Genomic DNA, 17,024 nt, shown 5'->3' on the forward strand with positions numbered 1-17,024 from the left:
AAGACACAAATGGAAAATAAAAAAATCCATTAATAAAGGTAGCACCTTATTTGAAAACTGTTTTCCCCAGAGAGTGACTCAAATTAAGCAGAAGTCAAATAAGAAACCATAGATAACATAAGGGATGAAGATACCAAGTGAGACAAGAAGGAAACTCTATCTGGTATGCAGAGAGACATTTGATATCAGCAATATAGCTTATTACAAAAATTACTGCAAAATATTGAAGATGGTTATCCAGAAATCTAAACACCTGCATTATGAGAAGAAGATAAATACATCCTACAATAAAATAAAAACAATATGGGATATAGTTAAGTGAGAGACAGGTAGAACCAGAAATGAGGAGGAACAAATAGCTCTAAAATAAATGAAATCCTGGTAAATAAAATAGAAAGAAACTTCCACATGGGAAAAATCCTGGTAACAAATGCATGTTGTGTTGCAAACCATTGAAACTAGTATTTTGTCTCTGTTACTGATAGCATGGGTTTGTCAGGTTCAGTAAATAATGCAATGGAATATCTGAGACCAGTGCACACAAGCAATCTCAGTGAAATGGAATTGACACTTACTTCACCCAAAGAAATAGAATCCATCATAAAGTCCTTGAAATCAAAGTGTTCTAGTGGTTATGATAACATATCAATAAAGTTAATAAAAGAGTGTTCATGTGAGCTTAGTCATATCTTAAGTTATTTGCATAAATAATCACTTATCACAGCTTAAATATGCTGAAGTTATACCTCTCCACAAGAAAGGGGACAAAGAAATGCAGTCAAAGTACCAACAACCTCACTTTTGCCAGCTTTTTCAAAAATCTTTGAAAAGGTTATGTTCAGGCGTCTACTTAAGCACCTTAGTGAAAATAACATACTGTCAAAGTCACAGTTTGGGTTTCTTAAGAGTTCTGATATTGAGAAGGCTATTTACACTTACAGTGAAAATGTCCTTCATTCATTAGACAACAAATTAGAGGCAACTGTCATATTCTGTGACCTGTCAAAGGCTTTTGACTGTGTGAATCACAGCATTCTTTTAAGTAAATTAAAATATTTAAATATTATGGCATCACTGGTAGTGCTGTAAAGTGGTTTCATTCGTATCTTATTAATAGAAAACAAAGGGTGTCATCACGTAACACTTCAGCAGTAGGCAATCAGACATCATATGACTGGGAAGAAATTACATGTGGTGTTCCCAAAGGTTCCATACCAGGTCCACTACTTTTTCCTGTGTATATTAATGGCCTGTCATCTGTTACATTACCAGATGCCAAGTTTGTCTTATTTGCAGATGATACAAACATTCCAGTAAATAGTAAATCAAATATAAATTTAGAAAGGGCAGCTAATCAAATTTTTACTGACATTAATAAATAAGTGGTTCATAGCCAATTAAGTGTCATTAAACTTTGAAAAGACCCAATATACGCAGTTCAGAATTTCCAAGAGATTTCCTTCTAGTGTGTGTATAAAATATGATGACATTCAAATAGGAGAAGTTGAGAGTGTAACATTATTGGGATTGCAACTTGATAATAAATTCATTTGGGAGACGCATACTAACAAACTGCTAAAGCACCTAAACAAGTCTGTGTCTGCAATGCGAATGATGTCAGACATAGGAGATATAAATATTAAAAAAAACTGGTATATTTCACTTATTTTCACTCCATTATGTCATATGGTATCATATTTTGGGGTAACTCCACAAACCGAGAAAAAGTTTTTAGAGTACACAAGCATATAGTAAGAGCAATGTGTAGTGTAAATCCAAGAACATCATGTCGAAACCTATTCAAAGAATTGGGCATACCAACTACAGCTTCTCAGTATTTTTATTCCTTAATGAAGTTTGATGTAAATAAAATATAACTTTTTCCAACTAACTGCTTAGTACACAGTATCAATACTAGGAATAAGAACAATATACATAAAGATTTAAAATCACTTACTCTTGCCCAGAAAGGTTTCCAGCATTCAGCAACGCATATTTTCAATAAGTTACCAGCAACCATTAAGAGTTTAGTTTCAGACAATGCACAATTCAAACATTATTAAAAGAATTTTTGGTGGCCAACTCCTTCTATTGCATCCATGAGTTTCACAACAAGTGTAGTAGACCATTTTAATGAAAATTTATTATACTTTAATTTTTGACAATACTTGGTTGTAACAGCCAACTACTGTGGGAATGATGAATGTATGGAAAGCTGATGTAAGTCTTAAGTCTGTAAATTGTGGAAGTTTAATTTTAAATCTTGCACATAATTTGACTGTTGTTAACTAAGGATCATTGAAATGAATAATTTACTTAAATTTTTGACAATACTTGGATATAATAGCCAAGTAACTAGCTACTGTGTGAATGATGGATTTAATGAAAGCAGATGTATTAAACCTGTAAATATTAGAAGTTTAATTTTAATTCATGTACATAATTTTACTGTTTATTGACTCAGGATCATTAAAATTAATGAAACTCAAGTTTTTCTAATTACATTTTTGTAATGTTTTTATCTGACATGTTCCACACTCAGGAGGATCCCCTCTTTTGTGGGTCTATGAAATGAATAATTGACCTAATATAATCTATACTGGGTGGGATTGCTTATAACTGTGAGAACAGGAACACTTCAGAAAATTTTCACTCTGTATTGACTATTAGCTAAGAACTTTCTCTTTTGTGTGACACAAAATTAAATATAGGAAACATAAAACCAGTAAAGACAAGACACAAGCATGACAGTATACATTTCTCCAATCCTTAGGTTACAGCATTACTCTCTCTAATCTTGCTACAGTTTTACACAGTGTGCTTTTCTTTCTGCAAAAGAATCTATTACCTCATCAAAGTTCGTCAAACGTCTAGCTACATGAAAAATAAAAATGTCATTGTCTAATGCTGTTAATATGAATAGTACCTAAGACTGACGTGGTTTCTCAATTTGATTACGTCTAATTTGTCATAAGCTGCTAAATAAAACAAAATAGGCCTTTTGTATACCTCATTCACATGAATAACATGTCAGAATGTAATTCATGAAGTACCAATACCAAATTCCTATTATTCCTACTACAAGCAAAAAGATTTCTGTTAGGAAATAGTTTCACACTTCATTCATACTATATACCTACTCTTACATGTGTGTTACATGCCGTCCTGAATTTTAGAATGATAAATAACATGAAATATTTCCTGGAAATTAAAACTGTTTTGTAAAATGTTATTTAGTAATATTTTGTAGTTGTTTTGGGATGGTAAATAACAAATAGTGAATATTGTAGTGCTGTAGAATCTATGCATCAGTGAACTTGCATGTATTTCACCCATGTCTACAGTGCTTATGCAGATTTACTGTTAAAGAAATATTTTTCCATCAAATACAAACACAAAACTGATATAGTTGAAGTCTCATTGTGTGTCTTGCAAAAAATTAGTTTTGACGGTTTTCCAATTCCACCATTCTGGAATTTTGTGTCTGTGCATAGAATGTGACATCTAATCAGCTGAGGATTGATGTTGGGACTGTGAAAATGTTTTCTTTCAGTTTATACCTCTTAAGTCAGGCATCAAGCAATCTAGAATTACAGATTTCCTCAACTGTAGTATAGACAGGGGCTATGATTGCTGTGTTAGGATGTGAACTGATTGGGTAATCCTTGGCTCACAGTTCCAGGCAGTTTTAGGCTGTTGTAATGGGCACCACTGTGTGTCAGGATGGTGAGAGTAGTGGGAAGTGGGGGGAGGGGGGGAGGAGAGAGAAAACGCAGCGATCCAATGGATGTCCGGCACTTCCCACATGTCCCCTGATCGGTTCCCTACTGTGGCTGCCCCTATTTCAGTCTGTACTGAGGTTGATCGTTCACTCATGGTTGAGTGAGGTCCTCTTGAGGTGTGACAGGCTGCGAAAGATTTTCAGTAGTGGTGTTGGCAGTCAGAAGACCTCCCAAATTTGTCTGACAAACAGATTTCAGGAACTATCTGTGGCTATCGAACATTCTGAGTCACATGCAATTACTTGTCCTGTTCAGAGGAAGCCTCTTAGCTTGTAAGAGTTGTATATTCACAGAGAGTGAGTTGAAAGGTACAACATTCGGTGCACAATGGGGCTCCTTGGGGATACGGCTGTCAAGCAGAGAAAGAAGTCCAGTGTGCGCTATTGTGTGCATAGTGGGATGAAACATCCCAGATGTGGAATAGATCCTTCCAGATGCCTGAAGAGTACAGGGTGCAGCCATCTAAAGATGGGAGCCCATGTCAGTACTAATGATGTGTGCCACTTTGGATTGGAATAGATTCTCTATGGATACTAGCTACTATATGAATTGGGAAAGAGTTCCAGTCTTGCTTGTGAGATAAAGGCAGAACTCACTATCTGTAGCACCATCAACAGGACATGTAGCTTCATGGGCATGACTGATTGATTGCAGACGTTTGATACAGATCTGATGGAGGATTTGAATCAGATGCTCAGATGTGACCATGTAGGCTGCAGATTCCTAGACTTATGTTGTGGGTAGTTTCTGTGTATTAGTGTGGGTAGAGATTATTAAATAATTAATAAATAATGTGTTTGTGTTATTGGCATGCCTGAAACAGATGATACAGTTCCTGAAAGATTCAAAGAAAACTTGAGTATCATCTCAAATAGCCAGTTATACAGGTGGCTTTAATCTGCGTGGTAGGCATTGAATCATAAAAAATTGTTATAAACACTTTCCCTGAAAAGTATTTTGGGCCATTAGTTCAGGAGCCCAATTAAAGTGTAAATGGTTGTGGAAACATTCTTGAACTCTTAGAAACAAATAATCCTGAACAAATAGATACATAGATTAGTAACTACAAGGTAGCTGTAGTGAGACTCAGTACCATAACATCCAAACCCACCAAAATAAATGCAAGATATATCTATTTAAAAAGCACCTTCCTAAAAGACAGTCCGCCTTCGTTCTGAACTAACTGTGTAAGTGTAGACCAGATATGGCTTGAATTCAAAGAAACAGTGTCAACAGTGGTTGAGAGATTTATACCAAGAAAATTAATAAGAGACAGTATAGTTAATCCACATTAACTGCTTCGATGTTCTCGGCAGCTGACACTACTTCTCTTGATAGTTGTAACAAACTGAAAACTGTAGAGGACAAAAGCAATAGTTTCAGTGATGTAGCCACACAGTATTTAAAGTTCGAAACCATTCACTTTTACACCCAGTAGTGACATTTTTGCTAACAATGGCCAGTTCAAGTTCCACAATTCTCCATTGCATGCAGGTAAGGGAAGACCACATATTGTACTTTGTTACAGTTCTTGCTATCAAGTTTTAGTGCAGTGAACATGATCTTGATGAAATAATTAATGATAGTTCAGTGTAGTGAAGGACAGCCAATTAAATATCATAAGTACAGTAACACAACTGATTGGCATAATAATTTAACCAAAATAACATACTGTTTTTTAGGTTGGATAGGAAAAAAAATCACATTTAATGTGACTGTATAGTGAAAAAATGTTGACACTGATTAACATTTGTCTGTACCAGGCTGACTAAGGCAAACCTTCCTGTACAGGTTGGCATAGTTACTGGATCTGTAATTTTTGTCACAGCCTCTTTCAACATAGGTGTTACACTGTTTATATCTGAAGGAAGACTCTAACATGAACTGGCATAATGAAGTTACATGATTGCTCGCCGCTTGCAAACTAGCAATTCTGCTAGAGGGGTTGCTATGTAAAGACAAATGTAAGAATATGATGTCATTCCTGAAACTATTTAATGTTTGGAAAATTGGCTAAATTAAATTTTCGCCTTTGGTACGTACTGTAAGACCTTACTGTTATCTGGTTTATGAAAAATATTCAAGGTTCATAAATTATAAAAGTGTATGGAACATCATTAAACTTATGAGTTAGAAACCCCTAGTTACGAATATGACATCCATCTTTAAAATAATCTTTTATAAGTATCAGTTATTTAATGTCTTAAATAGTGTCTTAATTACTGAGATGCATCCTCTGATTCAGAAAAATATAGCAACAAAAGTACAGTGTTAAAGTTCAGAATCTTGTAAGCTTAAGGCAAAATAGTCAATCAAAATTATGTTAGGTTCAGAATTTTCACTGTCAATTATCTTGCATGACAATTTCACATACTCAAGCACATTTTATGTTTATACAGCTGCACTACGTATGGACTGTAAAGGTGAAAAAATTTTATTCGTGGGCTCAGAAAACATAACAGACGGAGGAGCTTCCAACGTGCTATGCTTCAATGGAAATGATCATCCACAGTACACAGACCAGGTCAGAACACTCTTGCAGAAGCAACGAAAAAAGCATGACAGATTCAAAAGAATGTTAACTCTCCAAGAATGGTGAAATTTTACAAAATTTTACGGACTTAAATACAATGTACTTTTAATAGTTTCTACAATGAAACTCTATCTTGAAACCTGGCAGAAAATCTGAACAGATTCTAGTCATGTGTGGCAAGACACAATCACCCAAGACCAGGTTTGGATCTGTGTGTGTGTCGGGGGCAAACTGGGGTATCTGCCCCAGTGCCCCAGGCAGAAATTTCATAGGGTGTCAAATTAATGTTCTTGTAGAATAAAAACCTGATTTTGAAATGCATCACGTGTTCCAGCCACTGGTAAAAACAAAACATTTTGAGAATATTAATATATTACTTGTTAACTGACTGTGTAACATGTTGTTGTTGTGGTCTTCAGTCCAGAGGCTCATTTCATGTACCTCTCCACACTACTCTATCCCATGCAAGCCTTTTCATCTCTGAATAACTACTGCAAACTATATCCTTTTGAACCTGCCTAGTGCTTTCCCTCTCCAATTTTTACCTCCCACATCTCTCTCCACCACTAAATTGGTGAGCCCTTAATGTTTCAGAATGTGTGCTATCAACAGATCCCTTCTTTTAGCCAAATTGCGCCACAAATTTCTTGTCACATACGCCAATTACATTCAGTAACTCCTCATTAGTTACTTGATAGAATCCTACGTGACCGAGTAAGCGAGCACAAAATACGAGATGGGGCGAGCACACCCTAACTGGATAGGCTGCCAGCACTAGTTCTACTGACTGAGCATAGAAGCCGTGACTGAATACGTAGCACGTAACTTCAAACACATTACATGTGTCATTGTCCGTGTGAGACTGCAGCCAGTACGGGCTTCTCATTTGTGGTTTGTCTCTCTCTGTAATCATGCAGAGCGAGGGAGCCAGTGCAGTAAGACGTAAGATTGAAACCAATGTTAACATGTTGAAGAAAGGGAAGGTCTAAAAAGCCAAGTATGGAGTACATTTCTGTTGTAGACGAAAACAGTGCGTCTACTGGGTACTTATCATGCATAAACTGCTCCACATTTGTGTGTTTCCAGTTGGAAACCACTCATTTAAGGAAACATAGTTGCAAGAAACCTCACAAAGATGCAGCTCCTTCAGGGACACCGGCAGTAATAAAAAGTAGTATTACAGCAAAGTGTGTTGCAATGTGTGCTAATGATATGAGACCTTTCAATGCTAATTCCGGTGAAGGTTTCAGAGAACTAGGCAAAGAATTAATACATCTAGGTGCGCATTATGGAGAAGTTAATGTGGCACATGTCAGCCAGTTAAATCCGGTATGCGTTAGTAGTGATTTACTGATCAACAATAACTATTATTTTGTTTCTGTTGCAAACAAGTGAAAAGTATGACAAGTTACGTCTGTAAATATTGAATGTTCTTGGTATGCTTTCTTTGTGAAGACGGTTGTCCTCTAGATTACAGGGACAGCACTTATTCAATGTTTCCTGTTAATGAAAGGAAAAATAGATCTTCTGTTTGGAAATGACACTCATCTTCTATCCGTGATTGTATTGAAATATCATTTTACTTTCCAATTGCTTTATGAATTTAGCAGTGTCGTGTACCCGTTCTTGGAAACATTACTTTTGTATTAACATTGTGTGTGTGTGTGTGTGTGTGTGTGTGTGTGTGTGTGTGTGTGTGAGAGAGAGAGAGAGAGAGAGAGAGAGAGAGAGAGAGAGAGAGAGAGAGAGAGAGAGAGGCGTTGGATTTGTACAGTACAGTGCAGCGAGCCAGGGCGAGGCGGGGTGAGACGTCAGCAGTGACCGGCCTTGCTCGGTTATCAGCGTGTCCGGAATCCAGACAACAGACATGGGGCAAGTACGTGACCGAGCCGAGTCGTATGGGGCCGGACACTAGTGGCTCGGTCCTCCCGTCAACAGATGAGCCGTGACCGGTCAAACATTGAGCGTTGAAGCACTCTATTACTTGATCCATCCATAGAGTCTTCAGCACTTTCTGCAGGACAACATTCCAAAAGTTTCTATTCTCTTCTTGTCTGAACTGTGTATCATTCATGCTTCACTTCCATACAAGACTACAATCCAGACAAATACCTTCAGAAAGGAGTTCCTAACATTTAAATATATATCCAGGGTCAAAGTTGTCTTCTTCAAAAATGCTTTCCTTGCCATTGTGAATTACATTTTATACCCTTTCTACTTTGGCCACCTCAGCTTTTAAAGTGACCAAATAGCAAAGCTCATGTAATACGTTTAGTGTCTACTTCCTACTCTAACTCCCACATCACCTGATTTAATTCTACTACATTCCATTACCACTGTTTTGCTATTGTTAATGTTCACCTTATATATCCTCTTTTCAAGATCCTGTTCACTCTGTTCAACAAGTCTTCCAAGTTCTTTTATGTCTCTGACAGAATTACAATGTCACAGGCAAATCTGAAAGCTTTTATTTCTTCTCCTTCAATTTTAATTCCTTCTCCAAATTTTCTTTGGTTTTCTTTATTGCTTGTCCAAAATACAGACTGAAGAACATCTGGGATAGGCTACAACTCTGCTTCACTTCCTTCTCAACTACTGCTACCCTTTCATGCACCTTGACTCTTATCACTGCCATATGGTTGCTGTACAAGTTGTATATAACCTTTCGCTCCCTGTATTTTACTGCTATTACCTTCAGAATTTCAAACAGAGTATTCCTATCAACATTATCAAAAGCTTTCACTAAGTCTACAAATGTAGGTTTGCCTTTCCTGAACCTATCTTCTAAGATTAGTATTAGGGTCAGTACTGTTCATTTGTTTCTACATTTATCTGGAATTCAAACTGATCTTCCCAAGGTTGGCTTCTAACAGTTTTTCCATTCTTCTGCAAATAATTCATGTTAGTATTTTGCAACCATGATTTATTATACTAATATTCACACCAGTCAGTACCTGCTATCTTTGGAATTTGAATTATTACACTATTCTGTAAGACTGAGGCTTTTTCACCTGTCTCATATATCTTGCACCCCAGATAGAATAATTCTGTCCTAGCTGACTCTAACAAGGGTATCCTTGGTTCTGATGGAACGTTGTCTACTCTAGGAGTCTTTTTTGACTTAGTTCTTTCAATGCTATGTCAAATTTTTCTCATAGTATCATATCTCCTATCACCCCTTCGCAACATCCTCTTGCCTTTTTACAATTTTGCCTTCAAGTTTATTTCCCTTGTACAGACCCTCTATATACTCCTTTTTCAGCTTTCCCTCCTTCGCTTAGTATTGGTTTTCTGTCTGATCTCTTGATAGTCACACAGTTGCTTTCCTTCTCTCCAAGTGTCTCTTATTTTCCCATAAGTAGTTTCTTTCCCATATTTACATATTATTTTATATCCCTACATTTGTCCTCTGGTCATTCCTCCTCAGCAGTTTACACTCCCTGTCAATCTAACTTTTAAATGTGTGTATTCTCTTTCACCTGCTTCATTTGCACATTTTTATATTTTCTCATTTCAGCAATTAAATTCTGTATCCCCTGTGACATCCAAGGATTTCTGCTAGGCCTTCTCTCTTTATGTATTTGATCCTGTGCTGCTTTCACTATTCCATCTCTCAAATCATACATAGCAGAATAATCTAGAAATTGTAATGTTGCTGGTTTCAATCTTACTAGTAACAACATTTTCTTTTTTACTTTTATTCAAATTTCATATTTATTACTAAAATGAAATATTGATTATCAAATATTGTTATCACCTTCTTTGTACTAAAAATGCAATCTTTAAATTTTAATTATTATTCCCATGAAAATGCTAGTATTCACAATAAATAGAAGTTTGGTCAAAAATGCTAACAATGAACACAATATAAAGTACTTTTGGATTTCTAGAGACTGAATAGTATTACTAATGTTCATAATTTCTTTCATTTCACAAAAAGGATGTTTCACATATTTGTATCAAATTTTAACTTTTTAGATGACCAATAACTGAAATTAAAAAGGCAGCATTTTTTCTATAAAAAAAGTTTGATTAATATTTGTTAGTAACATTTTAATTTCATAGTTAATATGGAATTTAAATAACAATTTTTAAAAAAGTTATAGTAGCACATTTCAAACAAGTGACTTTAGTATAACAGGAATTTTACACTATACAATCAGATTCAACTATGTGTAATAACAATCTGCAAATGGTTTATACTTGTAGTGACCTATTTCTGACAAACAATCAGAAGGGTGACAGTTCACTATTTACACAGACTGTAATGAATTTGTGAAGCAATGTTTGGAGTGCCAGAGGAATAAAATCACACAGCAAGTCAGGGCACCATTAGGCACATTTCTTCCACCAAATCAGCTTTTTGACCATGTGCATGTTGACATCATCGGCCCACTCTCGACATCGGAAGGCTACAGTTAATGCCTCACTGTGACTGACAGATTTACTAGGAGGCCTGAGGCATTTCCAATGAAGGACATCACTGCAGAAACTATAGCTCAAACATTTTTTTGTGGTTGGATTGCCCGGTTTGGAGTTCCACTGAGAATTACAACTGATCAAGGACGGCAATTTGAAGCCTACATTTTCAAAGCATTGTCTACATTCTTAGGTAAGAAATGCATTCGGACCACGGCATACCACCCCGCATCAAATGGCATGGTTGAGCGTCTTCATCGACAGTTAAAGGCAGCACTGAGATGTCACGCAACACCGAATTAGACAGAGACACTACCTATCGTACTTTTGGTTCTACGAATGTCATTCAAAAATGATCTGAAAGCAACAGTAGCAGAACTGGTGTATGGACAAACATTACGCCTACCTGGAGAATTTCTGCACAGCATGGCAGATGATACAATTACAGCCTCAGAATTCGCCACAAGATTAAGAGAGCATATACGCCAATTGAGACCAACAATGCCCAGAAACCAGCTTGGAAGACACTCATTCGTTTTTGCGGAGCTAGACAAGTGCACGCATGTATTCTTACGCAATGATACTGTGCATAAACCACTGCAGCCACCATATGAAGGACCATATCTGGTCATCAGTAGGGATACCAATACTTTCCGCATAATGATTAACGGTACACCGACACAGTTGCAATGGACCTATCAAGCCTGCATTTCTGGATGCAACAGACACCACAGCTACCACTGAACACAAACCGGAGAAGACAGGAGAAGCTACAAGATGTTTACCTGTACCCCATGAACACCACAACGCTCAGCGAACACCAGTCACTGCAACACCAAGACCGACGTCAAGGACTACTACACCACTCCCTGACACAGCCACTGACACACGTGACGCACCACCCGGTTTCAAGAAAGAAGTAGTTACAAGAGCTGGACGGCATGTTAAATTTAATCTGCGGTATCGTTAGCACTAAAGGGGGGAGTCATGTAGTGACCTATTTCTGACAAACGATCATTACAAGTGTACAGTGCTTCATAAACATTCCGTGAAGTGTTAATTTACGTGCAGTGATATAGTTATTCTTTGACTAAGCTTTTGTTAGTTATTCCGTGCTGTTCATGTCTACACAATTAATTCATGTGTGTAGTGTTCAGTTATTGCTAAATGTATGTGGGAATAAAAGAATTGTTTTCTCCAACACCCACATACTTAATGGTGTTCAGAAAAACTGTAAAAAGAGGGTAGAGCAGTCCATAAAGTCCCCTTGTAAAAAGTCACATTCTGAACACAAGGTATTATAAAATTACAGCTTGTAAAAGAATTCCCAGGTTTCAAACCTAACCTGCATATGGACTAGATAAGTAAAAGAAAGATGAAAAAAGAAACAAAGGTAGTACTTTTTAGGAGTGATATAAGAGCAATGGAGCTATTCCACCTGACCACATTCCACACTCGACAATCGGTTATCAGAGCATAATTGTTCACCTGAAATTTTGATTAAGAAGACATTCTGCCTACAGAGAATAAGCTGTTTTTCACCTTACCCACTGCACAACTTTTCAGAGAGATTCAGAGATCATTGGAAGGGAGATCCAATACGCAAGAAGAGTGCTCAAGGCACAGCAGTGATGGGGACAAGGGTAGGCGGTGGGGGGGTGGGGGGGGGGGGCACTTGGACTGTAGTGATACTGATAACAAACTCTGAATCCACAACCAATTCCAAAAATGAACTTTTTACTTGTGCGGAAAGTCTCTGTATTCCAGCTTCCACTACAAACAAACTTCGAACACAAACTATATCAAGAACCATCCTTTGCAAGCATTCACCACGAGCAAGTATTTGTGGAACATGGAGACATGATACAAATGCTGCTGCTGCCTACCTGCTGATCCTGCACATGCCTCCTCAGCATCGCCCACTCCTCCCTGTGGTGACGCTCCAACATTGCTGACCACTCAGAAGTCTGTTCTGCTATTACTTTCTGCACCTGTGGATCTGATATAAGCTCATCTTGGCTGGAACAAAAAAGAAAACAAACACTGGATCAGATGGAGAACTATACTGTGAAGGCAATATCTTACATCTTCTAGGCACAAATGTACCTGAAATTTTTGGTTCAGGCAACACAGAATGCAGTATTGGTGACTGCAATACTGTTAAAACATGAGTGACTAGATGTATTACAGGAAAGGGAATGTTAAGAGAGGTAGGAGAACAGTTTCACTTAACAAGTGTGACAGGCAACACATTGCACACTATCTGAGTGATCAACAGTGAACATTCAACTCCTTTTGCTTTATGTGGAGTTCACAGGAAACTGACATGTGATGTTGATGCGGAGCTTTGCAGTTCTGTCCACTGTAGTGTACTGGTCAATGATCAGTGACCATGAGAAGATGGCAGGAGAACTGCAGACAGCCTCATTGCACTTTATTGTAACTATTAAAAAACACATGTATGTAAAGGCATTGTAACTGTACTACGTATTTTGTGTAATGAAATTGGTTAATTATGCTTAACTGTCAGGACAGAACATAAAAAATTATGATACAGAACTGTGCAAACATATTTTGGGCTTGCAGCTGGTCATCGTTTAATACTTCGCATGATATTTCAACTGGGCACCTGCCAGTCATCTTCAGCAGAACCATCAAAGACCCGTTCGGCAATATATAGCGCACTGTAACTATTCTGCGCATGCGTAGAAAACTTGATAGATGTACCACACTGCCCGCCGGCAGCACCCTCCCAGGTGGAGTGGCGCAACTCAGTCACTGTCTGCATTGCTGTTTTCCGCAGCCGTCAGCACACTCTATTGTCTTCGATTTGAGCAAATCGTGGAGATGACCCTTTCTGCAGGGGTTAAGTTAATGCATTGAGTAGGGGGCCTGCAACAGAGCACGGCAAGTTTCCCTTCTTATTTATTCTGCAGCTTCCGAAGGAAGACGTCGTACAGTTTCTTCAACATCACTCAAGAAATTTCTTAATGGCGGTGTTGTAGGTGTAGGTGCAAAATTGAGTCCCTTGCTCAATACAGACAGCATCATGTCATCCAAACTCTTCTCCATGAGATTGACAACAGAACGTCATTCTATTATCCCTTATGGCTTCTGTGGCAACAGTCGGTCAAATTTTGACATCTGTCGACAGTTAGCATCCTTGTGAACTTGGCCGAAGTCGCTCCATCAACCCAGTCCCATGGTACAGAAGAAAGATACCTTGCAACATTTAGATGTAACTGGTAAAGTTCTGCTGAAATAGCATCTAACCTTCATCTTATATAGCAAATCCTCTCTTTGAAAATAGCATGTCTAACCTTCTCAGTAATCTTCCATGCAGCAGCGGTCTTAATGCAATCAATCATTATACCAAAATTTGCCAGAGTGACTCATTTCATTAAGACTGCCACTGCACAGAAGATTACTGAGAAGGTTAGACATGCTATTGTCAAAGAGAGGATTTGCTATACAAGATGAAGGTTAGATGCTATTTCAGTAGAACTTTACCCGTTACATCTAAAGGTTGCAAGGTATCTTTCTCCTCTATCATGGGACTAGGTTGATGGAGTGACTTCGGCCAAGTTCCAGTGGATCCACTAGGATGCTAATTGTCAGCAGATATCAAAATTTGACTGCCTGTTGCCACAGAAGCTGTCGCGAGAAGGGATAATATTATGATGTTCCTTTGCAATCTCACGGAGAAGAATTTGGATGATGCGATGCTGTCTGTATTGAGCAAGGGACTCAATTTTCCACCTACACTTACAGTACCACCATTAATAAGTTTCTTGAGAGGTGTTGAAGAAGCTGTATGATGTCTTCCTTTGGATGCTGCAGAAGAAATAAGAAGGGAAACTTGCCATTCTCTGTTGAAGGCCCCTACTCAACGCAGTAACTTAACCCCTGCAGAAAGGGCTGCATTATGAAATCTGAGAGAGGACCCGGATGTAGTGGTATTGAAAGCTGACAAAAGTAATGCAACTGTTTTGTTACCTCATGGTGTGTATAAAGATAAGATGTATGGTCTGCTAAGTGACTACCTATAGGAGCATCGATTACGATCCTACAGGACATGTGCAACGGAAAACTTCAGCACTATTAAATTCCTCCTCCTTACCACAGGAGACCATCAAGAGGTTAAGATCACATGGTTGTGTACCTCCTAGACTGTATGGCCTTCCTAAGGTTCATGAAGAGGGTCTTCCTCTGCATCCAATAGTGAGCAACATTGGAGCTCCTACATATGATTTAGCAAAACACCTTGCTTCCTTGCTGAGACCTTTCATGGGCAAGTGCTCACATTACACATGCAACTTAGCTGATTTTAGCAATAGACTGGTGGCTCTTCATTTTAGTAGTGTAGACTTTCTAGTAAGTTTTGAAGTGGTCTCACTTTTTACAATAGTTCCTCTTGCAGATTCTTTGACACTGATTGGTAACATGTTTCCTGTTGATATCACTGCTTTGTTTAGGCAAGCTCTTTCCTCAACTTATTTTATGTTTGATCAAGAATATTTTGAACAGACTGATGGTGTCGCCATGGATAGTCCCCTGTCTCCCTTGGTGGCCAATCCTGTAATGGAGGATTCTGAGGAGAGAGCACTTGAAACAGCTGCCATGAAACCAACAGTTTTTTGGAGTTATGTGGATGATACATTCATAGTGTGGCCTCATGGAGAAGACAAATTAATGGAGTTTCTACATCACCTCAACTCCATTCATAGCAACATCCGGTTCACCATGGAAACAAAGGTGGTTGTTTGCCATTCATGGATGTCCTGGTTTGAAAAAAGAAGAATGGTTCTCTAGGGCATTCAGTTTATCGGAAGCCCGCTCATACTAATTTGCACCTGCAAGAATCGAGTTGCCACCACCCATTGCAAACCATTAGTGTGCTTAAAACACTTGTTCATAGAGCTCATACTGTCTCATATCTAGATAGCTTACCTCACAAACTTGCCCATCTAAAGACAGTATTCAGCAAAAATGTTTATTCTACCCAGCAGATTAACAGGGGTCTAACAGCTAAAACTAAGAAGAAAGAAGTGGATAAAGAGGAGAACATGCCGGAAGATTGTATTTAGTTTAAGAGACCTGCCAGTAGAAGACTTCATGGATAGTGTTATGTTCTTAGGTATTGTTATAGGTAGTAAATTGACTTTGGAGCCACATATTAAATACATTAGTCCGACGCTGCCTAGAGTGCTGTATTTGTAAAAAAACTGTGTACCCGCGGCCTATGTAAGATCGGCCTACTTTGCTTTTCTTCAAAGCATTATATCTTATGGGCTTTTAATATGGTGCAATAGCACACACCTTCAGGACATTTTGGTACTTCAGAAGAAAGTAATTCGAATGATCACAAACTGTGATAAACTGGCCCACTGCAAACCACTGTTTATCAACTTAAAAATATTAATTTATCTAAAAACAAAGATGATGTGACTTACCAAACAAAAGCGCTGGCATGTTGATAGATACACAAACAAACACACAAAATTCAAGCTTTCACAACCAACGGTTGCTTCGTCAGGAAGGAGGGAAGGAGAGGGAAAGGCGAAGGGATGTGGGTTTTAAGGGAGAGGGTAAGGAGTCATTCCAACACCGGTAGCGGAAAGACTTACCTCAGGGGGAAGAAAGGACAGGTATAACCTCGCACACACACACATATCCATCCACACATGTGTGTGTGTGTGTGCTAGTGTATACCTTTCCTTTCTTCCTCCTGAGGTAAGTCTTTCCACTCCCGGGGTTGGAATGACTCCTTACCCTCTCCCTTAAAACCCACATCCTTTCGTCTTTCCCTCTCCTTCCCACCTTCCTGACAAAGCAACCGTTGGTTGCAAAAGCTTGAATTTTGTGTGTATGTTTGTGTTTGTTTGTTTATCTATCAACATGCCAGCACTTTCGTTGTAAGTCACATCATCTTTGTTTTTAGATATATTTTTCCCACGTGGACTGTTTCCTCCTATTATATTCATATCATTAAATATATTAATTGTTATAAATATGTATATTTACACAGCCCTACTGCATATTAAGAGCAAATTATCAGAATACTAGCGTAGAAGAGATGTACACTCTCATGGAACCAGAAATAGCAGCCATCTGAACATACCTTACTACAGATTATCCAAGTCACTGAACAGCCATGAAGTGGTGGGTATGAAGATGTTTAACAAACTGCCACTAGAATGGGTAGAAGCTCCATCTGATTTATTTAAAGTCAAATTATTCAATTGGTAAGCTGCAAATCCTTGTTACTCACTTCAGGAATTTTATGACTG

At 38.1% G+C, this 17,024-nt stretch overlaps 1 protein-coding gene across 2 annotated transcripts in view; it reads right to left on the bottom strand.

Annotated features, from left to right (window-relative positions):
- The window catches only part of LOC126281662 (1-phosphatidylinositol 4,5-bisphosphate phosphodiesterase-like), a 465,757-nt gene that overhangs the window by 30,858 nt on the left and 417,875 nt on the right, over positions 1-17,024 (bottom strand). For both annotated transcript variants that reach the window (XM_049980809.1, XM_049980810.1), the window contains exon 20: positions 12,621-12,753. In XM_049980809.1, coding sequence (XP_049836766.1) covers positions 12,621-12,753 — 133 coding nt within the window. The remainder of the gene's footprint in view (positions 1-12,620; positions 12,754-17,024) is intronic.

The sequence above is a fragment of the Schistocerca gregaria genome, chromosome 7 (assembly GCF_023897955.1).
Source record: "Schistocerca gregaria isolate iqSchGreg1 chromosome 7, iqSchGreg1.2, whole genome shotgun sequence".
Lineage (NCBI taxonomy): Eukaryota > Metazoa > Arthropoda > Insecta > Orthoptera > Acrididae > Schistocerca > Schistocerca gregaria.